This window comes from Eumetopias jubatus, unplaced genomic scaffold (assembly GCF_037043125.1).
Source record: "Eumetopias jubatus isolate StellerSeaLion01/CBP00866 unplaced genomic scaffold, mEumJub1_p1.0 scaffold_3, whole genome shotgun sequence".
Lineage (NCBI taxonomy): Eukaryota > Metazoa > Chordata > Mammalia > Carnivora > Otariidae > Eumetopias > Eumetopias jubatus.
In genome coordinates, this window is record NW_028274809.1 from 164,434,183 (window position 1) to 164,460,298 (window position 26,116).

Sequence of the window (26,116 nt, forward strand, 5' to 3'; positions counted from 1 at the left end):
ATCCCAGGACCCTGGGATCATGACCTGAGCTGAAGGCAGATGCTCAACAACTGAGCCACCCAGGCGCCCCTCTAGTATAAATTTTTTACTGTACATTTTTTCAGGGTGGAGGGGTGTCTTCATTACCTTCCTTTTTCCTTTCTGATAAAATTCACTTGTATCTTTCACTTTAGGAATGTTTTTCCACACCACATTTCTCAGTCATGTTGTCTAATACCAGCCACACCTATTATTATCCCTTCCATTCCATTCATACCTCCTTCTTTTACTCCCTCTGACCCTCTGGCTTGGAACTCCTGTGTGTGTCTGTGTTCATAGCAGTCTTTTTGTAATATTAAGCAGTTCTTCCACTGATTCATCAAATATTTATTGAGCACCTGCTCTGTGCCAATTTGTATGCTAGATTTTGGAGATAAGATAATGATAGTCCCTCATTGAGCTCTTTGAGGTTGAGGTTTATGTCTTGTTCATCCTGGTATTCCTTGTGCTTGACACACACCTGATTCATAACTGACCTTTCATAAAACCATTTTTAAAGGAATCTACAAAAGCCCATCTGCCTATGAAGTGTTCCATTTGTATTGACTGTTTCCTCTTAGTTCCAATAACATTTATTCAAGTTTTGGAGACTATTCCACATACCAGTCAGTAAAATATGGGGGGTAAATATTATTCTTAGATTTTCAAATGAAATCCACTAATGTGGCAGCAAATTGCCTGAGGACAAGGAACACACACTGTGCAAACATTACTTCAAATACTTCATTGCTATATGAAGCTGGGTTTTAATGCAACATTTGGTTGAATTGCTGACTTTCTGGATAGGATGTCTGTTGTGGATAAAGCAATATGTGCAGCACTGGCTTCGTGAGGCTGCACCTGAAACATACCTTTTGTTTTGTGACCCAGAGACCAAAAGGTTGAGAAATATAGAATGTAAAAGGAAATTAAGTTGTCTATTTAAAAATCACATAGTATAATTATTTATATTCTTATCACAATGGAAGAGACTACCATGTGGCAAGGTATGTAATATCAAGACATTTATGAAATTAAATTAGTTTGATTTTTATTTCTGAGCAAAATATAATATTTTTCAACTGCAGAAATGCATTCCAGAAAAATCTTATAAATATTTCCTGATCCTTCTTCTGTGGGTAATCAAAATGAAATTGAACTGGGATGACATGTTCATATTCAGTTATTCAGTTATTCACTTCCTGACCTTGCAAACTTGGCTTAAAATAATTTCTTTTCAGTCACACTAGTTCCCAGAACTGTGAAACTACTATCAAATTTTTACTTGAAAGGGTCGATTCGTGTATTGCCTGGCATTGGATTACAGTCCTGAAATCTCTAAAATCTCATTCTTTGTTTTGCCCAAACTTCTTGTGAAGAGTGAGTGCTCATGCTGACTTTAATAGCCCTCATTTGTTTTTCTAGATAATGTATGAGTTAGTCTTCATGGTTTATAGAACTCAAGATCAGACTTGCTCAATGCCATTCCTTTCTTCCATTTGTTTTTGTTTTTTTTTAAGATTTTACTTATTTATTTGACAGAGAGAGAGAGGACAAGCAGGCGGAGCATCAGGCAGAGAGAGAGAGGGAGAAGCAGGCTCCCTCCTGAGCAGAGACTGATGTGGGGCTCAATCCCAGGAACCTGAGCTGAAGGTAGATGCTTAATTGACTGAGCCACTCATGCACTCCTTTTTGTTTTATTTGTGAGGAAATTACCCCTTTCAGGAGCAAAGAGGTTGATAAAAGATGACTGACAGAGCGCTGTGAATTGTGTAAGACTGTTGAATCACAGATCTATACCTCTGAAACAAATAATGCAATATATGTTAAGAAAAAAAAAGAAGATAGCAGGAGGGGAAGAATGAAGGGGGGGAAATCGGAGGGGGAGCCAAACCATGAGCGATGATGGGACTCTGAAAAACAGACTCAGGGTTCTAGAGGGGAGGGGGGTGGGGGGATGGGTTAGCCTGGTGATGGGTGTTAAAGAGGGCATGTTCTGCGTGGAGCACTGGGTGTTATGCACAAACAATGAATCATGGAACACTACATCAAAAAACTAATGATGTAATGTATGGTGATTAACATAACAATAAAAAATTTTAAAGAAAAAAAGATGACTCACAGAAAAGTTTGTTTTAGGTTGTTTACCAAAAGAGAGTATGAAAGGGGTCTACATCTAAGGTGAGGCTTAAGAGACAGAGAAGAGAAAGGAAGGAAAGGGAGATCTAACAAGCTAAGGAAAAAAGACTTGGAATTTGACATTAAAATATGTATCTTATCTGTCCATTCCGGACATATTTATTATAATTTCTATCAAAGTTCATGATCCATAGAATTTCATATAAATTCAAAATATTGTTCAGTTAATTTTGACTTCCACTGAAAATAAATTTTGTCAACCATCTTTTGTTGAATGTTTTAGAACTAAACTCATAACAATGACATCTATAAAAATGCCATTAGGTTTTCTAAAAGAACATCAATCTACTTGGAAGTATGAGCTCAACTCTTTAATGCATGTTTTTACATAGATGCTTTTTTCCCCTATGGGCAGCATGATGTACTGGAAGGAATATGAGAGTCTGGGATTAGAAGCACTTTAAGGGCATGAGTCCCAGACTCTGTACTACCAGCTGTGTGACCTTGGGGAAGTCACTTCATCCATCTGAGGCTTGTTTTTCTTGCCTGTCAAATGAAAAATAAAAGACACCGACCTTTCAAGGTAAGATATAGATTAAATGAGTAATATATGTGGAAGTGCTTTATAAATTGTAAAGTATCACACAAATGATAGTTATTTTATTTCAGATTAACTCAAATATTGCTCTAAATTGGTAAACTGCAAACAAAACAAATGACTGTTAATGCCCATAGTAGCCCTGGTTCTAGCTAGAAAAATGTTCTATAGAAAACTAGACGTTTAACTAGCAAACTTTCAATAGGTTTGGACTCTTTTTTAAAAAAGAATCATTATATATTTAAGTCATTCAATTAAGAAAAAATTAAAAGCCTCCTTTAAGAGAACCCCCTTAATGCTGAATCATTTACTCTTATCTCAAGTTTGATCCTATCCTCATATTCTGAAACCAAACCTATCTTTCAGAGAAGCCTCGTTGAGCTGTGGATTGCATGAATGAGAAAAATGTATAAGAGCACATGCACACAGGGAAAACTTCCTCATGAGATAGTGGACACAGTGCCAAGGTTCCACTCTACTAAACAGAAAAGGTTTACTTTCTTTTGAAATTGGAAAAAAGAAATGAACTTTTAGGTCAAAGTAAATGTTTTAGTGTATAATATTAATACATTCATCTTTATGCCAATGAGTTATAGATATGGCTTTTATATTTGTCATAACTCTGGTAATCTACGATGAATTCTTTGAGAAGCCCGGTTATCTGTTGTTCAAGGCACACCTGAGCACTGTTCCAACAGAGGTGATGTTGCCAGGAATCACAGATGTGGAGTGATTAGTTCTAACCTGAGAAATAGGGAAGGCTTTGCAGAGTTGATATTTAAATCAGTCTTTTGAGAATAAATATGCTTACCACAGGTGGAGGTGGTAGGAAGGGCATTTCTGAGAGGAAAAGCAGCATGAACCAAAGGATAAGGCTGTGGAGAGAGAACGTTGGAACTTGGCAGTAGTCAATAACTGAGAGCGGCCTCTTCAATATAAAATCATGGGGGGAAAGTCCGTTATTTACATGGTTAAATCTTACTCAAGTAGTTTTTGTCCATTATCGTGAATTGAAATATTTTACAGCTAAACCCACAAAATTACACGAACACCTGCAGAAATACCTAATGAGTAAGGAGTTGGTTGTTCAAAGAGCTAATGAGCTTAGATAGAATTAATAAGGATGTTGTGTCGATAATAAGGCAGATTATCTTATGTAATAGTTATTCTTTGATTGCAAGCAACAGAAACTGATTCTAGCTGATCCAGACAGAAAAGAAACAGAAAGAGGAAAGAAGAAAGGAAGCCAGCCCTGTTAACAAAAATGGTATTCTTTTCAAATGATATTCTTTTCGAAGTCCCAGTGTTTTTCTTCTTTCCCCACAGCTGAACCATGTAATCAATCTCCATTCTGGAGGTTCAGTTTAACCCTAGAGACCACTGAACTAATTCCATCCTTTGTAGGGAACTCTAGGTCAATACTCAGGTTATCTAGCACCAAATATGCAAACATCTGATCCGTGCTCACTCTTTCTAGCAACTCTTGTGCCTTGCTACAAGACTGATAAGCATTATATTGTTGAATTCTGGAAACTGTCTTCTATCCCATTCCTAAAAGCAGGTCCTCACATTTTAGCCTCTAGATCCTCTTTCCTGTTATCAATGTCCCTGCTCCTCATCAACCATGTCTCTGCTTCTCATCTCATCTCCAAAGACCTCTGAGCAGGGCTGACATTCATGCCCTACACTGTGCGTTGAACTGGTTATTTACTGTTATCTGTTCTGATGTATTGAGGTGTCCTTTTGTTGGGCCATGACATCTGTTCTGACTAGTTGGTACCTGTATGTAGCAGTGGTTAGATATGTTCCATGTCATTCCTGCCCAGAATCAACATTTAATTTGACGTCTAATAGCTTCATTGGAATCTCAGTATGAAGACAATAAATGTAGGTCTTTTGTGTGGTAAAACAGTTCTTTTCTTCCTTTTGTCCACTAGAAAATACAGAATTGTCCTCCTATTATTTACAAGGCTAGCCATGCATGCATGACTCTAGTCAGAACTGTTGACAGATTAGCCTTTCAGTACATGCATGTCAAATATGCTGGAGGATTGTAAATCTGGGTTTGAATTCTGGCTCTACTCTTACTAAAGTTATGGCTTTGAGTGAGTTATTTAACATCTCTATGTCTCAGCCTCCTCATCTATTGTATGTACAGAATGTCGCTTGTCTGACACATAATAGGTGCCCATCATGTTAGCCACCTTCTCTCTATTGACCTCCTTTTCTCTTTCATTCATCCAAACTTTGGTTTCCTTATCTCAAAAAAGGAAAGGCTTTAGTTTGATCTCTGAAATCTTTAAGAATCTAAAGTTCTGTGATCTGGAATGATCCTCTGATCTTGAAAGAAGTACATTCATTACTTATGGTCAAATATGCAGTATTTTGTAAACACAGTACAACTTCATGAATAACATTGATTAGTCTCAAACACACCTGGCTCTTTCTCACCTTCAGTTCTTGGTGCATCCTGTTCCTCTTGCTTGAAGATCTCTTTCCCCTATGCTTAACTGGTTAACTCCTGCTCATCCTCCAGACCTTATTCTAGAAGTCACTTTCCCAAGGATGAATTCCACAGATGATTTCCAGGAGGCTGATCTGCCAATTCTCTTTGGACTCTACTCCTCCTTTCAAAAGAGCCACCATACTACAGCAATCCCCCCACTTACATGTAAATGACAAAATTAGAATCTAATCTCTAATCTCCTAATGTGTTTCTCTTTAAAAAGGCAATGATAATGACTTCTTCTATAGACCCTTCTGGGGATAGGTTTTTGGTTTATTGCAGAGAATGAGGATCGATTTATATTTCATCCTCTCAATGCAAAATGTGGATACAGTTATTAATGGCTAACATGTATAAATCATTCATTACATGCCAGGCACTATGCCAGGCACCACGTATGTATTATTTCATTTACTTCTATCAACTTTAAGAAATAGGTTTATGAGTAAAATAGATTTACAAATGAAGAAATGGCAAATTAAGGAGTTTAAATAAATTTCTTACCATTACATAGATTACTGTGTTTCCTAAATGTCAAGATACCATAGGTTGTAAAAACAAAAACAAAGAACAACAAATGCTCAAAACACTACAGCCAACACACTGTTGGTTTAACGGTAGCTTTTCAGGGAGAGAAGGAAATAAGCCTTACATACACACATTGCTTCTAAGATGATCCTCTTGTCAGATGATCCTCATGTCAGATACATTTGGACTGAGGAGTGTCAGAAGTTGGTTTGAACTCAGGACTGTATAGTTTCAGAACCAATATTTTTACCATTATCTCTTCAGATCCAGAAAATCAGCCCTCAACTACCACAATGCTTGTGAAAGTCTCATGCGGTAAATACAAATTTTATTGGAATTGTGAAAATAGGCCAATGGAAAATAGAAGTGCAAAAACAAAAACAAAAAACCACTGATTAAATTCAAACTTGCCAACAATATTAGATTTACAAACTTTAAAATAAATGCAGGAAATAGAGAATATTTATTATGTACTAGTCACTTTATATAATTTAATTCATTTAATGCTCATAACAATTGTAGAATAAATGTAGTATTATGATCCATATTTAATGAGTCAGAAAATTTGGCATAGAACCTGCCCCAGTTTATATACTAACAAAGTTTGTATTAGATTTAGCTCAGAAATAGTGAAATTGGTAGGAAATTCTACAGTTTCCTAGATTACAGGGATGCAGCAATGTTTTCTGAATAATTGAGTGAAATTAGGTAAGAGAAATATTTGTTGTTGGAGCAGATTTTTAAAATGGAAGTATCTGGTTTGTTGTGGAAATGAGATCCTTTTACATCTATTTTCTACTACATCTTAATTTTGTCAGTTTCAAGTTTGATGGTCATGGTAATTTTAGGAACATGGCCACACAAGAGGCTAAAAGTAATTGCATTGTAATCTTTGGTTACTTGTCTCCATGTACCTAGACTGACAGCAACTTGTGGTCAGGTGCCTATGGTTTGTTCCTGGTTGTATTGGTGGCACATGCAGCCAAGGGGCTCAATAAATACTTGTTGAATGAATGAAGCATGTAAGAAATTGAGCACAAACAATTTTAGATTTAAACAAAGAAAAGGCATATCATGAAGAATGTGGTCTTTTCACTGGCCACACCCAGCCTCTACAGGGCCTTTCATAAATTAGAAAAAGTGCTCTCTCAGGGTGGATAAATTAGGACAAGCAATCCATTGGGCACATGAGCTCTCCCTGATGTGGCCTAGCCCTGCAAAGAAATTCTTCCAGAGAGCCATGGAGTCCAGCTACACAACTAGAGCATAGATTTCCAAACCCACTTGCTCCCTTAGTCAGGCATGTTTAAACAGTACACAAAATGTACAACTCTATTGGGTGTTCTGGTTTACCTCAACTTTCCCTTGATTTTTTGGGGGGTGGCGAGGTGGGCGGTAGGGCAGGTGTCCTTTTGTCTTTCTTAATCAAGAAAATCCTAGTCTGCCTAGTTTGAAAAGATGTAAAATGATTGCATTCTATTGATTTTTACCTTATTAAACTATGCCAGTCTTTATTTTTCAAAGAAAATGCATTAGGTAGATTAGTTCCTTCTCTCCTTATACTGTAATCTATAAATAATTTTTATAGGATCTTTTCAGATTTTGGAAACCAAAAATATGAGCCCTGAAACTGTATATTTTAGTATTGAAACATTCTTTGAATTTTCTACTCAGTTTCTTGTGCCATTTTTCTTATTTTATATTAGATGAGCCACTAGAAAAAAAATAGCTAAATCCAGACTCTAAAAAATATGAAATTGTTTTTTCTCTTTCAGATATGCGTGCGTGCGCGCGCACACACACGCGCGCGCACACACACACACACACACAGCCTTTCTGTGTTAAGTGGGAACTTAGGGGCAACCTGATTCATAGCAAGAGACATAGGAATTCTGTTGGAATTAGTGGCTTTCTGAACTTCTCTGATTAATTGCAAATGATAATGGTAGTGATAGTTTCTTTTTTTTATTATTTATTTTTTAACAGGGAGAGACACAGCGAGAGAGGGAACACAAGCAGGGAGAGTGGGAGAGGGAGAAACAGGCTCCCCGCTGAGCAGGGAGCCGGATGCGGGGCTGGATCCCAGGATGCTGGGATCGTGCCCTGAGCCGAAGGCAGACGCTTAACGACTGAGCCACCCAGGCGCCCTGTAGTGATAGTTTCTTAAGAAGAGTTTAGTAAAACTTAAATCTTAAAACTTCAGTTCATATCACTTAGACACACACACTGCAAAAATTAAGAAATTAAAACCAACATTCCTTTCTTGAACAATGGAAAGGCCAATTAAAATCCCTTTTTGCCTTGATTATAGCTCTGTCATAGTGTGCCTTTTAAGAGTGATATTTGTATTAATTTTAATAAGGACCACGGAACCGTTTTCAATTTCAGATATATGGGGGAAGAGAATATTTCAATTCAGCTAAAAGTCCTCAGGTTAGAACATTGGTTTCCTGTCCCCTAATGCATTTACAAATGTGGATGGATCTCAATATCTGCTGTAGCTCCCTTTAATCCTCATTTTTTTTTTTTTTAATAAGTAGGCTTCATGACCAACTTGGGATTTAAACTCAGGACCCTGAAATCAAGAGTTGCATGCTCTACTGACTGAGCCAGCCAGGTGCCTCCTTCATCTTTTCTTTTATACTGAAGTTTGTCATTCATTAAGCTAATGCAACAAAGTGGAAAGAAGTTTTATGATGGAGAAGAGAACTTGTTCTTTCACTAGCTCTGAGGGTGATTCACTCTGTGTGAGTAGTGTGTGTGAATATGAGCAGGTTCTCTTCTCTCCATTGGTAAACAGGTGCAAGGACAGCTCCGTCAGGTGAACCTTTGTGAGCAATAGTGAAATACAAAGCAACGTGTTTGGAAGAATGCTAATCGTAGTGTTAGGACTGCTAATGCCTACCAATATCAGTTGACCCCTGCCTTATTAGAAACATTAATTCATAGCACCTTTAAATGATGTGGTTTCCTAACGGCAAGGCATTTTCTTTTCTGGTTCATGTTGGTTTTACTATTGCCTTTACTGTTAAGTAGATGCAACCCTGGATTGGCCTCCAGGTGTAGTAAGAATAGATAACAGAGGATTTGGGTCATCTGGAAAACAGTATTGGGTGGTAATTAAAAGATAAGGGCTTTAGAAACAGGACTTTGAATCACAGCTTTGTATCTAACTGTATGAGCTTGGGCAAGTTGTTAACCTCTCAAAGGCTTTGTTTTCTTCTTTTGCAATAGCTCCTGCCTCCAATGGTTATTGTAAGGATTAAATTAAATTAGATAATTCATGTAAAGTATTTAGCATAATGCCTGACACATGTTCAGTTCTTGGTAAGTGGCAGCATTTTCTATTGTTGACATGTGATCCAGAAGAATCCTTCTTGGTCTGAAATGCCTTTCATATAGGTTGATTTATAAATCCTAGCAATACTACAATAAAATAAAACTCTGGAGATTTTTGAATTTGTGCAAAGCAGAATATACTGCCAAGAGTAGTTATCAAAGCAAAATATATTGCCAAGAGTAGTTATCAAGTCAGCCTTAATATACCCTAAATTGTTTCCAATGAACTGGACTAAATGTATACTATAAATAAAAATAATAATGAGAATGCTTATAAAATAATATTAATGTTTTCTATTCAATGCAAACTTTATTTGCCAGGCATTTTATATATAATTTTAAGTACTTATAACAAATGACACAAATTAAATGCAAATCAAAACCACAGTGAGATATCACCTTATACCTGTCAAAATGGCTAGATTCAAAAAGACAAGAAATAATAAATATTGGTGAGGATGTCAAGAAAAAGGAACCCTCCTGCACTGTTGCTGAGAATGCAGATTGGTGCAGCCACTGTATGGAAAACAGTATGGAGGTTCCTCAATAATTAAAAATGGAATTACCATATGACCTGGTAATTCCACTACTGGGTATTTACCCAAAGAAAACAAAAATACTAGTTAAAAAAGATATATGCATCCTGGTATTCACTGCAGCATTATTTACAATAGCCAAGATATGGGAGCAATCCAAATGTCTGTCGATAGATGAATGGATAAAGAAGATGTGGTGTATATACACAGTGAAATATTACTCAGCCATAAAAAGAATGAAATCTTTCCATTTGCAACAATTTGGGTGGACCTAGAAGATATAATGCTAAGTAAAATAAGTCAGACAAAGACAAATACCATATGATTTCACTCATATATGGAATTTAAGAAACAAAACAAAGAAAGAAAAAAGAGGCAAATGAAAAAACAGACTTTTAAATATAGAGAACAAACTGGTGGTTGCCAGAGAGGAGGTAGTTGGGAAGATGGGTGAAATAGATGAAGAGATTAAGAGTACACTTATCATGATGAGCATGGAGTAAACTAACATAACATTGAATATTAATTATACCTCAATAAAAATATATATATATATAATTTTAAGTATTTATAACAATGGCATAAATTAAGTATCAATTTTCATATTTTATAGATGAAGCAGAGTCTCAGAGAGATTAAGGAACATCTCAAAGACTGCACAGCTAGTGAATAGAAGATCAGGGATTCAAAACTAGGTTTATTTTACTTCAGAGCCTTTGTTCTTTCTGATATACCTGCTGAAGTTCAGAGACTATGCCAAGTGGTCTACTCAATTTATCCTTCTGGTGACATGCAGTGAAAATCAACAGGTGACTTTGTCTCCTTAGTGAATATCAAATATTTTGCTGCCGATTTCACAACCTCTGAGAGAATCCTACATTCTCTTTTTGCTAGAATCCAGAATCCCTTTAGCTGATTAAATTATTTCCATTGATGTGGATTTCAATTCAATCTAATAGCAACAAGGCACTGTCTTGACAAAGGATGTGCTATTGTTAGGTGTTTTTCTGAGAGGCAATTCTTTCATAACTTTTTCAGTCTGATGAAGCTAGAATAGCATTATTAACATCTGTCCAGTCCATGGCAAAGAAAAGTTTTAATAGGGAATGGTTTTCCTTCTAGTCGATCTTTTCATGAGATTTACAAAATGATTTCATGAGATTTACAAAAGAATCAGTACAGTATTAAGAGAACAAATCAGTGTTACAAAGACCAAAGATGAATAAAACATAGGTAACTAGGAGGGAGAGACAGGGCTATAACCTAATAATAAAGTTAAAGGTACCAGGAGAGATAAATGTGTACAATATAGTAGAGGAACCAAGGGGAGGAATGATCTGGTTCATATATGCGAATCCAGGAACTTCTTCAAATAATTGAAAATCATTGAACTGAATATTGAATGTTGGCTATGTGCTTCCAAATGATGAAGGAGAGGAAGGGAGTGTGCAGGGAAGCTAATGGTAAAGTAAAGCATCAGACAACTTGGTGATCTATAGAAATGATCCAAGAGGAACACAAACAGAAAGTAAGCAAAATGGTAGACCTATATCCAGCCATATCAGCAATTACCTTAAAAGTCAATGAACTAAACCTGTCTTGTCTAATATGACTGCTACTACCATATGTAGCTATTTAAATTTAAGTTAATTAAAATGAAATATAATTATAAATTCAGTTTCTCAGTTACACTGGCCACATTTCAAGGGCTTAATAGCCACATGTGAATAGTGGCTTTCATATTGGATGGTGTAGATGTGGAACATTTCCATCATCACAGAAAGTTCTACTAGACAATGTTGGACACAGGAAAGGTCAAATGGATTAAAAAAAGAAGCCAGATGCAATTATATATTGTCTGCAAGAGATACATTTTAAATATAAGGATATAGAAAGATATACCATACAAATGTCATATAAAACAGACTTCAGGATAAAGAGTATTATTAGAGATAAATAGGAATATTTCATAATTAGAAAAGAATCACTTCAACAGGAAACCATAGCAAATATAGATATTAATACCCCTGTGTAGTATTTTCCCTGACACCGACTAATTCTCCAATGTTCTGACACCAAGTGGGTGTCCTACAATTCAATTCAATTGAATTCTGATACTACTTGGACTGAGTTAAGGGCTGAGTCCCTCAATCCTATACTCACTTCAGACACCTGTCACAAATGCGATCCCCAGGAGACCTACACTCCTGCTATCCTGACTACAAGGTATGAGGTTTGTACAACCTTCCCTCTGATTCAATAATTCACTAAAATGAATTATGGTACTCAGGAAAGCACTTAACAATTATGGGTTTATTATACAGGATACATCTCAGGAAAGACAAATGGAAGCAATGTTTAGGGCAAGGTATAGGGGGAAGGTGTGCAAAGCTTAATGCCGTCTTTGGGCATGCCACCCTCCCAGCACCTTGATGTGTTCACCAACCCAGAAGTTCCCCAAACCCAGTTTTTTAATGAAAATTTTATTATGTAAGCACAATTGATTAGATCATTGGCCATTGGTGATTGACCCAATCTCCAGTTCCTCTCTCCGTCTAATCACTTGGTTGGCTATTCTGGTGGCCAGTCCCAATTCTGAAGCTACCTAGGTCCCTGCCACATCTATCTCATAAGCATACAAAAGATGGTGAATTCCAGACGTTTTAGGAGTTCTGTGCCAGGAACCAGAGACAAAGACCAAATATTTCTATTCTACTACACCACCATGGCTCATTATAGAACCTCCAAACCTGTGAAGCAAAATCGACAGAATTAAATGGAGAAACAGATTCCACAATCATATCTGGAGATTTCAGTACTTCTCTCTCACTAATTGAGAAGTGACTAGACAAAAGAGTCAGTAAAGACATAGACGATGTGAACAACACCACCAACCATCAGAACATAACTGATATTTATAGAATGCTACACCCAGCAGCTACAAACTATGTATTTTTTAAAAATGTACATGGTAATAATGGTAGGCTATAATAATGGTAGCCTCAATAAATCAGAAAGGATTAAAACTGTACAAAGTATGTTTTCCTAACCAGAACAATTAAACTGGAAATTGAAAACCTCAAATTTTAGAAATTAAACAAATTTTAAATAATCTGCAGATCAGAGAAGTAGTAAGATAAATTAGAAAATATTTCAAACTGATAACAAAATGACAACATATCACACTTTGTGAGATGCAGCAAAAGCAGCACTTAGAAATTTAATCTTTAAATGTTTTTTTTAGGAAAGAAGAAAGGTCTAAAATCAAAGTTCTAAGGTTTCATCTTAAGAAGGTTGAAAATGAAAAGCAAAGTGAGGTGGAAATAAATAGAGGGAAAGAAATGATAATAGAAATCAGTGAAATTAAAGAAAAACAACCGAGAAATTTAACAAAGCCAAGACTCGGAGCGGTAGAAGCTGAGTGGTCCAGGGATGCCATCGTGAGGGTGACTGGGCTGAGGGGACAGGGTGTCATTGGGTCATGTGGTCATGCGAAGGGTTTTGTCGCCACTCTTGTTTTACCGTAGTGTTTTGAGGCATGTATTATTTTTTTAACAGCATTTTGAAATTTAAAATTTGAGTATAATCTTATCTTGCTCAAAATAAAGTAAATGCCTGCCACTTTTCTATGCCTCCAATTTCTCTCTTTCCCCTTCAGCACTGTTGACAAAAACCTCTTCCTCATTTTTCATTGCCATTATCTTTGCTGGTTCACAGCAATATACAGATGCGTGTGGATTCCATTCAAGATGTAGGGCCTGGGGCACCTGAGTGGCTCAGTTGATTAAGCGTCTGAGTCTGACTTCAGCTCAGGCCACGATGTCATGGTCATGATGTCATGGTCCTGGGATTGAGCTCCACGCTCAGCCAGGATTCTGCTTCTCCCTTTCCCTCTCTCTCTGCCCCTCCCCCTGCTCCTACACACTCACTCACTCTCTCAAATAAATAAAATCTTAAAAAAAAAAAAAAGATGTAGTGCCGGCAAAGCTGCATTTGGTCTTAGTATAGGGTCTCCAGGAGAGTACTGTCTGGAAGAGAGGGCTACATGTTCTTTCTTCCATTTAACATGCTATTGAAATTTGCAAATGCTGTGTACTTTTGTAAGAATGTTAAGTTACAATTTGGGCTATGGAAAATGACAATTTGATCAATGAATATTTGGTGTTAGTTTTCATTAGAATTTGGATTTTTTTGTTTAGTTTCTTTTCTTAAGTGACAGTCATAAGACTCAATAAAAGTTTGAATAGTTTGGGGCACCTGGTTGGCTCGGGTTAAGCATAGGACTCTTGATTTCTGCTCAGGTTATGATCTCAGGGTCATGAGATCAAGCCCTGTGTTGGGCTCTGTGCTGGATGTGGAGCCTGCTTAAGATTCTCTCTCTCCCTCTCCCTTGGCAACCCCCTCCACCCACCTCCTGCTCGTGCTGGCTCACTCTCTCTCTCTCTCAAAAAAGTTTTGAATAGCTTATGCATAAGCAATTGCATTTTATTATATGATTTCACCATAACATACTTTTGCTTCATTGTGTCTTTTCTCCCTCCCTCCTTCCTTCCTTCCCTCCCTTCCTTCCTTCCTTTCTCTTTCTTCCCTTTCTTTCTTCCTTCCTTCCTCCCTCCCTCCCTTCCTCTTTCTTTCTTTCTTTCTTTCTTTCTTTCTTTCTTTCTTTCTTTCTTTTTCTTTCTTTCTTTCTTTCTTTTTCTTTCTTTCTTTCTTTCTTTCTTTCTTTCTTTCTTTCTTTCTTTCTTTCTTTCTTTCTTTCTTTCTTCCTTTCTTTCTTTCTCTCTTGTCAAATAAGAAACAAACACCCCTCCCCCAAAGTGTTTAAAGGAGATTTGTGACATCTACTGAAAAGTAGAAAATATAGAACTTGTTATCTGGAAATTTGTGATATATATGGATTTAGCTATGCCATAGGACTAATATTGTCCTCTGAAGCTAACTACAGTCAATAAAAAAAGCCTCATCTAAGATGATTTTTTGTTCAGTCCACAAATACCAGCATTATCGAAGGGCTCCACTTTGTAGAGGTGCATGGAGAGAGCCAAAAGAATATGTCTTTGAGTCAGACAGACGTGGTTTCAAATACAAGCTGTGCCACCTAGTATTTCTGTAATCTTGATTGTGTCCCTTGAGGGGTTTGAATGTCAATATTTTTAATGCCTACTTCACAAGGTTACACTGTGCTTTAGAGGAAATAATGCATGTAAAGTGCTGGCACATAGAGGTCTTCTGTGTTCTTCCCTCCTTGACCTGTAATACAATAAACTCTGAGTGACTAGTAGCGTTTGCATTTTCAGAGAGCCAGTGTGGCAGACTGGAAGGAGAAGGCTTTTGAAGCACAGACTAAGCCTTACTCTCCTTTGCCGTTCATTGGCCATGTGACTTGAAACTAATTACTTAACCTCTTTGAATTTCTGTTTCCCCTTGTATAAGAAAAGAAAAATAAGATTGTATCTGTAGACATGTGATGGTTAAAGGAGTTACATAAACATTTAGCACAGTGCCTGGCATAATTAATGCTCAATTAAGAGTAACTTCCAAAAAAAAGAGAGGACTTCACTTCTATCCTTTTTGTGCTATTACAATTCTTTTTTTTAATTAAGGTTTTCTTTCAAAACGTCTTCGATTTTCACTGCGTTCTAATGATCAAAACCCGCAGGGGGTGCCTGGCTGGCTCAGTCCATAAAGAATGCGACTCTTGATCTCAGGGTCATTAGTTCAAGCCCCACGTTGAGTGTAGAGACTACTTAAAAAAAAAAAAAACAACCCTCAGGGTTGCAATCAGCAATGTTAGAGCTCAGATCAATTTCTGGTTCAAATACTGGATATTTAATTTTATCTCTGCTTCTGTTTATGAGGGCTAGAGAAGCCAATCTCACTGTTCCACATGCTGCAGAGCAAAAAGATGCTCTTGAGCTCAGTGGAGGTTATTTTTCATAGCTCCAAGAACCTAATCTTTATGATTGATGACTGTTGTTTTAAGATAAATAAAAAGTCCCATCCGAAGAATTCATATCTCAGATTATTGATTTCTATTGAAATTGCCTACCTTTCAGTGCAACAGAGTATATATATGATCAGGGAGGTAAAGAGCAATACTTATTTGATTAAAATTTCTTCAGCTTGATTTTCTTGTTGCTAGTGGCAACCAACAAAAGAATAGATCTAAAATGATAGGTAACAACCACAATGATTACAGTCTATATTTTTGTCTTTACCCAGTTGTGATTTTAAAATAGCTTTTCTAGTGCTTATAGTCACAAAAATGATCACTATATATACCACCTTAGATCTATTGACAAATCACACCTACCTAAACAACCCTATTCACTAATGAACCTCTTGCCAGGGCTTGGAGAGTCAACCCCAGGCCACATGTGCCATTGCTACACTAACGCTGTAAGGAAGATGATACTATTTACATTACAGGAATTATTTCCCAAAGTGCATTTCCTATTAACCACTATGTTTGGATCAGCATAACATTATGTGTTGCAGCAGCATTTACACAGTTTGTATCTTTTTGGAAAATAGTATCACTTCCTAAAAACAAAACAAAACAACTTCATATAATGTATTTAAGAATTTGGAGATTCTGGTATAGAATATACTGGTCTCCAAAGGTGACTAAAAATATACCCTTGGCAGATCTGCTCATAATCCAGTGAAATTCTATTAGAATCCTTTCCAAGGACAAAAGGACATCTTTGTATGCAGGAAAACACTAACTTTACAAAAGCAAGGCACAGCTTAGGGATGTTTGTTGGACCTTCCAAAATTGAACCTCACATACAGGAAAAAAAAAACACTAGAGCAGTTCATGACATAATATAGTTTCACTCTTCCTCCAATCATTTTGTTCATTTGCAAGCCAATGGAGAGAATCTTCTAGTACATGATTTGATCTCAGCTTGCAATGATGCTATCTCTCTGACTCTTGGAGTGTCACATTCACATGGACAGGACTTGCAGGGGAGTGCCTTTATCAAACTTACAATAAGACTTCTGCTGGATGGGAAGCCTCTTTGGTGAAAATCTTGTGTGCTAAGTTATGTTTCTTGAGACCACGAAAGGTCCCCCATTCATTGCACGTTAAAGGGCAGGACACCCTGAGGAGGAACACTTTAGCCTGCTAACAGTTACAGCACAGTAGAGGATGGAGTTGGGGAGCAGAGCATTTTCTAATCAGCTGGGAATTAATGGAGCCCTTACTCCTGATGAGGGGTGACCCTTGGCAGCAAGACACAACACAGGAAGTATAATGCAGAGAGAGACTCTGAGCTGAGCAAGGCCAGAGGGCAGGGGAGGAAGCCAAGCAGTGGTGTGAGAGGATCAAAAACATTTTTTTTAAAGATTTTATTTATTTATTTGACAGAGAGAGACACAGCGAGAGAGGGAACACAAGCAGGGGGAGTGGGAGAGGGAGAAGCAGGCTTCCTGCGGAGCAGGGAGCCCGATGCAGGGCTTGATCCTAGGACCCTGGGATCATGACCTGAGCCAAAGGCAGACGCTTAACAACTGAGCTACCCAAGTGCCCCAAGAGGATCAAAAACATTTTGTCCACTTCAAAAAATCTCCTAAGCCTGGCACTCAAGATCATTTCTAATTGGAAAAAAAAAAAAAAAAACTACTCTTAAAAAAAGTTTGATCTAGCCAAAGTCATGAGATACAAGTGACAGTTCCCTGTTTGCCTTTCTTCTAAATCTGTACAGTGATGCAACACTGCTTATCTTCTTGCTTAAATTTGCTGCAGGCAATGAAGATCTGACCTTCCTGGCTCTAAGCCAGAGCTGGCTCTGAGTGAGTGTTGCCAGGGTGAAGGTTGGAGTACTGAAGAAGTGATGAGTAAGCTGTTAATCTTAACTCTGCTTGCCTTCCCCATGCTCACGCAAACTGGAATGGATTGGAGCCCTCCTTGTTTCTAGGGCTCACTGGGGGATACTATTTATTAAATTAGAAAACAGCTTTGTCTCTGGGAAGAAGAATTTGGCTGCAGTCCTGATCATCAGGCCTTCATCCACTCACTGAGTGTGTGCACTTCTGTGGCACCTCCGTGGCACTCCCCGCGGCACTGGTGGTGCCTTGTGCACACACCCAAGTCTCACTCCATGAAGGTCACATGAGAATATGCTCTCTAGTTTGGTAATTCCCAGCATCGGTGATGTTCAATCCCATTCAGTCACATTTGTATTCATTAATTTGAAGCTCTTTCCATTTTCTCTTTGTGCTTGGGAGATCCCACACTCACTGTTTTGCCTGAATTTTCTCAACTTGTCTGCTTCTGACATTTCTCTTCTCAGTAGCTCATTTCTACAAAATCCCCCGAATTTTGAATTTTTGAGAAACCCTAGTGTTTTTGTGAACTTGCTGTATTAGAATCCTCCTTCTTTTCTCCCTTCCTTCCTTCCCTCATTGTCTTCCTGTAGGTATAAATTGTGCAGTAATTCTTTCAATGTGAAAATTGCAATATTTGGACCAGAGTTCTTGTTGCTGCTACAATCACAAATTTAGTGACTTAATATAATTTTATTTTCTACATTTCTGGAGGTCAGAAGGCTGGAATGGCCTCATTGGGTTAAAACCAACGTGTCATCAGGGCTGTGTTACTTTTAGAAACTCTAGGAGAAACCTGCTCCTTGCTGGTTCCCCCTTCTACAGTCTGCTTGCATTCCTTCTGTGGTGGCCTCTTCCATCATCAAAGACAGCAGTGGCCAATCAAGTCTTTCACGCTCATCACTGACTTTATTTCCCTCCTCATAGCTCCTTCTCTGACTCTTACACTCTTGCCCCCCTCTTTTCATTTATAAGGGTCCTTTACATTGGGCTCACCCAGATAATCCAGGATAATCTCCCCATCTCAAAATCCTTGATTTAATCACATCTTCAAAATCTTTTTTTCCATGTAAAACAGTATATTCACAGATTCTAGGAATTAAGATATGAATATATTGGGTGGGGTGGGGGAAGGTTATTATTCTGCTTACTATAGCCCTAATGAGCTCTTAAAAATAAAATAAGGTTGTTTATTCCTTTCAGGTTGAAAGGATAGCTGCATCTAACCTAGATTCTGAATCTCCAAATCTTGGCCCAAATGCTTGCTCATCTTCTCTGCCTTAAGTCCAGTAGAACAGTATCAGATGTAATACTTTCATGGAAGAGTATATTCCATTTTAGACCAGAATGAATCCTTTATGTATGTAGGTAATACACATTTTAGTGAGCTGAAAATGAGCTTGACTCTGCAAAATGTCACCTTATAAATGAGCTTGACTCTGCAAAATGTCACCTTATATTTTGGCACTTTTACAACTAGTTTCAAACACTTGATCATTTTAGTAATAGTATATGAATACTATTTTGTGTGCTATAATATTTCCCAACTTTTGTCCTTATGTTTTTGTACTTCGTTTTCTTCTTTTTCCAAGAAAATTAGATGAAAATGCTATAATATTTTCTTGGAAATAAAAAGATATGACCTGTAATGACTGCAATGATATAATTACCATTATTCTATTGTAGTGAATTTTAGACCAGGATGATTTATAAGATATAGTAAAAGCATCAATAAACATCATTTAGTCTGCCAGTCCTGTGTGTTCATGGGAATTAAATGACACTCCTGTTCTTGAAGAATCCATAGTTTACTAGGAGAAAGAGATCATGCACAGAAGAGAGAACTGGCAACCTGTGGGAGCAAGACTCATACTAGAAAATTAAATAAGGTGATTCAAATTTTGTTAGTAGAGGACATTCAGACTATAAACATGCAAGCAAAGGTATTTCCTTGGAAATTGGAGGTAAATGTCACTTTCTTAAGTTTGTATTTGGAACAAAGGAGGTTAGCAATTACAATACATGTTGAAATAAAATTTCTAATTTGAAACATCTTTATATTTATTTACATATTTATTCTTGATGTTGTATTAAAAGATTTGATATTAATGAATAGGAAACAATGTACAGAACATTAAAATGGGTATTTCAGAGATTAGAAAAGAAAAGCAATTAAAATATGTATCTTTCTTGTTGGGATTTTTGTTTATAAAATACCATTGAGTATCTATCTCCCAAAGGAATACAGAGGACATAGGTTTGTGGAGGAAGAGTAAGAACAACATAGTTATTACTCCTGATGAATGGGGATGACAGGCAGGTCCATAACATTAATTTAATACAAAAATAATATAAATGATTAAATCTTAGAGACACATATACAATTACCTATGGTAGTGTGGAGATAATTACATTAAGAATTAGTTGTTAGGAAAGACGAAAGATTAAGAGACTAAGAGTTATTCTTGAGTAACTGCCAAAAATGCCCATATTAAGAAAAAAAATCTTCTTTAAAAGTATTTTGTACCCTTGAATCCCTTTGATGTAGCTTTAGTATATTCATTCAGGAGAAGATACAACTAGATTTGTGACAAGACCATGTGATCATCTTCTCTTGCTTTTGTCTACCTATCCTGAGTTGCCTTAGATTGTAGCTTTGGGAAAAATCTTATTTGATCAATGTAGCGTTGCATTTCCTAGTTCAAAGGATCAAAAATTTACTCTGCATGTATGTGGCTGCAATTGGGTTGAGGTCACATTAAATATGGTTATAATGACTGGGGCCGGTTGGCTGGCACAAATGAGGATGATTGAGAATCACTATCTTGTGTCATGAGATCTGCATCCACTTGCCACCGTTTGCCAAATGATGCTTTATCCCCCTTGGAATTGTGCTTGGTGGTTTTGGGTGAACAATATAATTCAATAATAGTAATTCTAATCTTGTTGGTAGATGGCTAATCAGCTTTTATGTCTACATGACACCACAATAACCCTATTGTTGTTTTAATTGCTTGAATTTGTTATTTTGGCTATATAACATCTTTAGAGTGAAAGTCACAATACATGCTGAATAGGACTGTAAGGAAATTTTAGGTGAAATTTCCTTTGGAAATGAAGACCACTGTGATGAACTGAAGGGACCATGGAATACTACTATGCTGTGGCTCTGAGGTCTGCAGGAGCCCTGTGGTGGCCTATAGAAGCAGGGAGAATGATGGCTCAGCATAACTAGGTCTCTGAGTATTTTAAGACATGAACGTCTGAATGACAGGAACCCAGTAATATCAAATACCATTCCCTAGGAAGAGAGGTGGGCTAAGTCTTTGCAGTTTGGGTAATATATAAACTGAGTCAGAGATGCCAAAAGATTTTTAAAAGATTTTAAAGATTATTTTTCAAATTAAAAAAAATCCAAAAAAGATTTTGTATACTTAAAAACATACATTGTATACAAAAAAAAAAAAAACATTTCCAAGTTAGAAACAATTTTTGCTTTAAAAAATAGGCTTGGGGCGCCTGGGTGGCTCAGTCAATTAAGCATCCGACTTGTGATTTTGGCTGAAGTCATGATCTCAGGGTTGTGAGATGGAGCCCTGCGTGGGACTCTGTGCTCTGCTTGGGATTCTCTCTCTCTCCCTTTCCCTTTGCCCCTCCCCCTGCTTTGTGGGTGGGCATTCTCTCTATCAATAAATAAATAAAATCTTTAAAAAAAAGACTTAAATAATAGCCTCAATTGTTTATTAAGTTGATCTTTCTCATTTCAGAAACTTATTTCCAAGGCAAGGTCCTGTATTTGATATTGTTTGTTCCCCAGAGAATTAAAGGCTTGAAGGACACTAGGGCCAAGAGCGTATGGCTGACACGAAGAGGCAGCTAAGGCCATTCGAAATTCCCTCTTGTGAGAAAGTGGTTTGGGCCTCCATTGTCCAGATTAGCTGTCTATTTACTAGAGTATCATTCAGTTTCCTCCTCCTTCTGCCTGGGTCCACTATCAGCATGACAGAACTAGAATGACTGTAAATCTGACCAGTGATTTATTGTGGCCAGTCCATAAACTTGAGGAGCGACAGGAGCATGGGAATGTCAGTGCCTTTGCCATGCAAGGTGAGCTCTGTGTTTTGCCATAACTGAGTTCTGTGAACTCTGGCCATATCACATTATTCTTCATGATAGAGAGCTACCCTTAGACACTGAACTTTCCTTGGAAGGGATTATATAGTCAAAACTGTGTGGAGCTTTTATGTGTGTGGTGTTAAAAATTTAGTGTATAAAACTATCCATTGTTAAGGGAAGACTGGCATGTTAGAAGCATAAACTGATGCTCATTTAGGCATATTGCTTTAAGTGTTGTAAGGCATTAATGCAAGCATTTTGTAGAAATGTTATGTTTTTGCTTAAAAGACTTGGGGCAATTGATGTGCTTCAGCAACCTTTGGTTTTATGTATCCCTCCCTTTTTTTTGAATTTTATTTTATTTTTTTATAATTTTTCTATTTAAATTCAATTAACATATAGTGTATTATCAGTTTCAGAGGCAGAGTTCAGTGATTCATCAGTCTTACATAACACCCAGTGCTCATTACATCACATGCCCTCCTTAATGTCCATCACTCAGTTACCTCATCCCCCAACCCACCCTCTCCTCTAGCAACCCTCAGTCTGTTTCCTATGATTAAGAGTCTCTTAAGGTTTGTCTCCCTCTCTGATTTCGTCTTGTTTTATTTTCCCCTCCTTTCCCCTCCTTTCCCCTAGGATCCTCTATTTTGTTTCTTAAGTTCCACATATGAGTGAGATCATATGGTAATTGTCCTTCCCTTTACCCGACTCTCCTGGCTACTTGGCTCTGCATCCTCTTCCAGCACTTCTGTACTAGAGTGAGCCTGTGGGTGCAGCACTTCCTCTGGGTTTCCATATAAACGGCAATTAGATTGGAGTTTGGGTTTTGTAAGATATACAATTTCTCCTTTTTATTTTATTGCATTGGAGAAATAAGGATAATATTTACCTTGCATATTTATTTTAATAATGATCATAAACATATGTAAAGTGCTCAGGAAACTAACTAGAAAGTATGTTCATCCAGGAAATGTCTGTGGTTTTTATTTGTTTCCCTTTAGTGTGGATATTCAAGAAATGTTGCCAAATAAGAGACTGCTCAGATACAAACACAAGAGCACATGCTGAAACTGCCTTTGAAAATGCACCCAGCTGGCTGCTCTAGACAAACTCTTAGGAAGAAAGCCTTCCTCATCTAATTCATAAATGGGAAGTGGGATTGCGAGGTCTAACTGGCTTGTTTATTTATTTATTTTTTGTTTGATTAAACTATGTATTGCTGAATAACTGTGACAACATTAAGAAGAAGGTGTACTAGGAAAGTGAGGGATGACCTTTCACGAAGCAGTGTTATAACCATCTCTATATGTGGAAGAACCTAGAGATGATTCCATACAGGAAACACTCTGTATGGGTGGCGTGGTCTCTGGCAAGCAGCTGATAATCGGCAAGTATGTGTGTGTGTACCAACTTGACTGGTGTGTGTGTGTGTGTGTGTGTGTGTGTGTGTGTGTGTGTGTGTGTCTGTCTGTCTGTCTCACATGAATATATCCTATATTATGGCTGTCTCTCTCCATATATACAGGGGAAAGCATGAAACAATGTGGAAGTAGGCAACCATCAGTTTGCTCTTTGTATTTATAAGACCTGATTCTGCTTTTTCTTTGTTTGCTTATTTGTGTGTTTTGTTTTTTAGATTCCACATGAGTGAAGTCACATGGTGTTTGTCTTTCTCAGGGGAGGAGGACGGGGGGATGGGCAAAAATGGGTGAAGAGGCCCTCTTCCGCGGCGGCGAGCAGAGCAATCCGGCAGTCCCCCGCGCTCGCGCGCTCAGGGACGGCAAGGGTCGCGGTGCGCCTGCGCCTGGGCGGGAGCGGAGGGGGCGGCCAGGGGGGCGCCTTAGACACCCGGCCTTTCCTTTAGTTTTTCCCTTTCTTGCCCCCGCGGAGGCTTTCTGGAAGGGGCCTGCGCGGGGGACCTGGAGCTGAAGTGGCCGAGCTGTCGGGAGGGTCCTGAGTGAGCGCTTCGAGGACCCAAGATCGTCTAAAACCACAGGGAAAATGGTGGAAAATTCACCGTCGCCATTGCCAGAAAGAGCGATTTATGGCTTTGTTCTTTTCTTAAGCTCCCAATTTGGCTTCATCCTGTATCTCATGTGGGCATTTATTCCTGAATCTTGGCTAAACTCCTTAGGATTAACCTATTGGCCTCAAAAATACTGGACAATTGCATTGCCCGTCTACTTCCTCATTACTATAGTAATTGGTTATGTACTCTTATTTGGAATAAACATGATGAGTACCTCTCCACTCAACTCCATTCATACAATCACAGATAACTATGCTAAAAATCAACAGCAGAAGAAATACCAAGAAGAGGCCATCCCAGCATTAAGAGATATTCCTATTAGTGAAGTAAACCAAATGTTCTTCCTGGCAACTAAATAACTTTATGCCAAAAACTAAATTGTATGGAGACTAACACCGAGCATTTACTATAATTTTTTATATAATAATTTTGACCATAATTATTTTGACTCTCTCTCGTACCCAATATTGAAATGTAAACAAAGTAAGTTGATTCTTTTAGATTAAGTTATATTAATATTATAAAAGTTCTTGAGTATTAGTTATTAATGAAGAGAATAAATAAAATACTGCATTACCATATAGCAGACTTGTTAAAAAAATAAGTATCAGTAAAAACAAGAAGTCCCTCCAAAAAAAAAAAATGGGTGAAGAGTAGTGGGCCTCCAGTTATGGAATAAATAAGTCATGGGAATAAAAGCCACAGCATAGAGGATATAGTCAATGATATTGTGATAGCGTTGTAATGGGCAGACATGGCGGCTGCACTTGTGGTGAGCACAGCATAACATATAGAGAAGTTGAATTACTGTGTTGTACACCTGAACCTAACATAACATTGTGTGTCAACTATACTCAAATTCAAAAAAAAACAAAAAGGAAAACAAAATAAAGAAAGATGTGAACATAAATGCTGATTTTTGTTTATCTATCTATCCATCTATTATCAACATTTAATTTCATGCTCTTTATGCTCTCCCCAGCATATCAGGGCTAGAAGCCTGAGAACCCTGTTTTCCAGACTCCTTTGCTTTTGGTTCTGCTTATAATTTATGTTCTGTCAATGAAATGATCTCATGCAAGATCCTGACGGTAAAATATAGGCTCAGTGAAACCATATATGAAAAAAATAAGAATTCCTTTGCAATTACAAATAATAATTTTCCTAGTTTATTGGTTTTGTAAGTTTGGAATTGTGATCAGAGAACTTTCCCCCTTTACAGCAAGAAAGAGCTATTCAGCTTTCACTGCAATGATTGAATCCTTTATTAGAAAAAAAAGGGGAATGAATTTTTTTTCTTTTAGCTGACTTTTAATGTGACATTGTTTGAGAGACTGAGCACAAAATTTTTAAACAGATGACAAGGCTGTCACCTTTGAGTGGCATAAATTTAGTGGCAACAGTAGAGTTTTTATTATGATTTCTTTAAAGTATGAACCCCCAAAGTTATTCCTCTATGCCTTCATGATGAAATTACATTGAGTGGCAACGTTTAAAACAGTGATTGGGAGAAAGGTGAGTATGAGGAAGGCAGTATAATTTTCATCTAAGGAAATAGCGCTAGACTTGTGGGAAGGTAATTGTATGTATTACTGAGCAATGTGATGATCCTCCCATGTGAAAAGTTCATCTCCAAGAAGCATTCAGTCAGGTGAGCTATCAACTAGATCTGGCCTTTGATAAACACATCCACTTTAATAGCAGTCCCTGAGATGAAAGGTTTGGATTCTTTCAAGGAATCACAAATTCATGGCATTCAATCTCGGCAGCCTGAAAATATGAAATAAAAACTCTAGCATGCTGCCTTGAAAACCCTCAAATTATACTGGAATCCTACTTTCAGACATAAAAGGAAGACATACGTAGGACATAGCATGTTATTAATTAATTCATCTCTCTTTCTTTTATATATCTTTTATTTATTTATTTGAAAGAGAAAGAGAGAAAGAATACAAGCAGGGGGAGCAGCAGAGGGAGAGGGAGAAGCAGGCTCTCCTCTGAGCAGGGAGCCCGTTGTGGGACTCGATGCCAGGACCCTGGGATCATGACCTGAGCAGAAGGCAGACGCTTAACCGACTGAGCCATCCAGGCATCCCAATTCATCTCTCTCCTTACCCCTAAAATGATTTTAAGCAACTGGCTATGATAGGAAAGTAATGCTTCTTGGCCTGGTGTAGAATGAGGAATTGCCCAAGATGATCCCTAAGGTTTCTTCCATACTACACCCTTTATGAGAAAATCTGGGGAGTCTGTCCTTCAAAACTTCATTACAAGGGACCATAAGGTGAAGTCTTAATAATAAACCTCCTTATGTGGTATTTAAGATAGACCTAACTTTATTTTAGAATCTACCTGGTATTTGGACTGTTGTGATTCTGAAGCTTACATGTATTCACAGTGTTGTTGTAAACTTAATTCCCTTGAAAGTTAGAAGACAAGGATTTATTCTCTGTTCTTGTTACTAGCTTGGT

At 37.5% G+C, this 26,116-nt stretch overlaps 2 protein-coding genes across 3 annotated transcripts in view; both read left to right on the forward strand.

Moving 5' to 3' along the window:
- SCEL (sciellin) overlaps nt 1–26,116 on the forward strand; it is a 301,851-nt gene that overhangs the window by 117,358 nt on the left and 158,377 nt on the right. Inside the window, exons 2-3 of one of the 2 annotated variants that reach the window (XM_028106136.2) lie at nt 1,561–1,671; nt 2,573–2,740. The exons of the other annotated variant lie outside the window; for it this stretch is intronic. The gene's annotated coding sequence lies outside the window, so the exon portion shown is untranslated. The remainder of the gene's footprint in view (nt 1–1,560; nt 1,672–2,572; nt 2,741–26,116) is intronic. 2 annotated transcript variants of the gene reach the window in all.
- Nucleotides 23,606–24,073, forward strand: LOC114211553 (phosphatidylinositol N-acetylglucosaminyltransferase subunit P). The gene has a single exon (XM_028106139.2). The coding sequence runs from the start codon at nt 23,618–23,620 to the stop codon at nt 24,002–24,004; it is 387 nt and encodes a 128-aa protein (XP_027961940.1). The 5' UTR covers nt 23,606–23,617; the 3' UTR covers nt 24,005–24,073.

What these genes read in the sequence shown, in the direction of transcription:
- LOC114211553 (XM_028106139.2), top strand. Translation starts at nt 23,618, where the DNA reads ATGGTGGAAAATTCACCGTCGCCATTGCCAGAAAGAGCGATTTATGGC.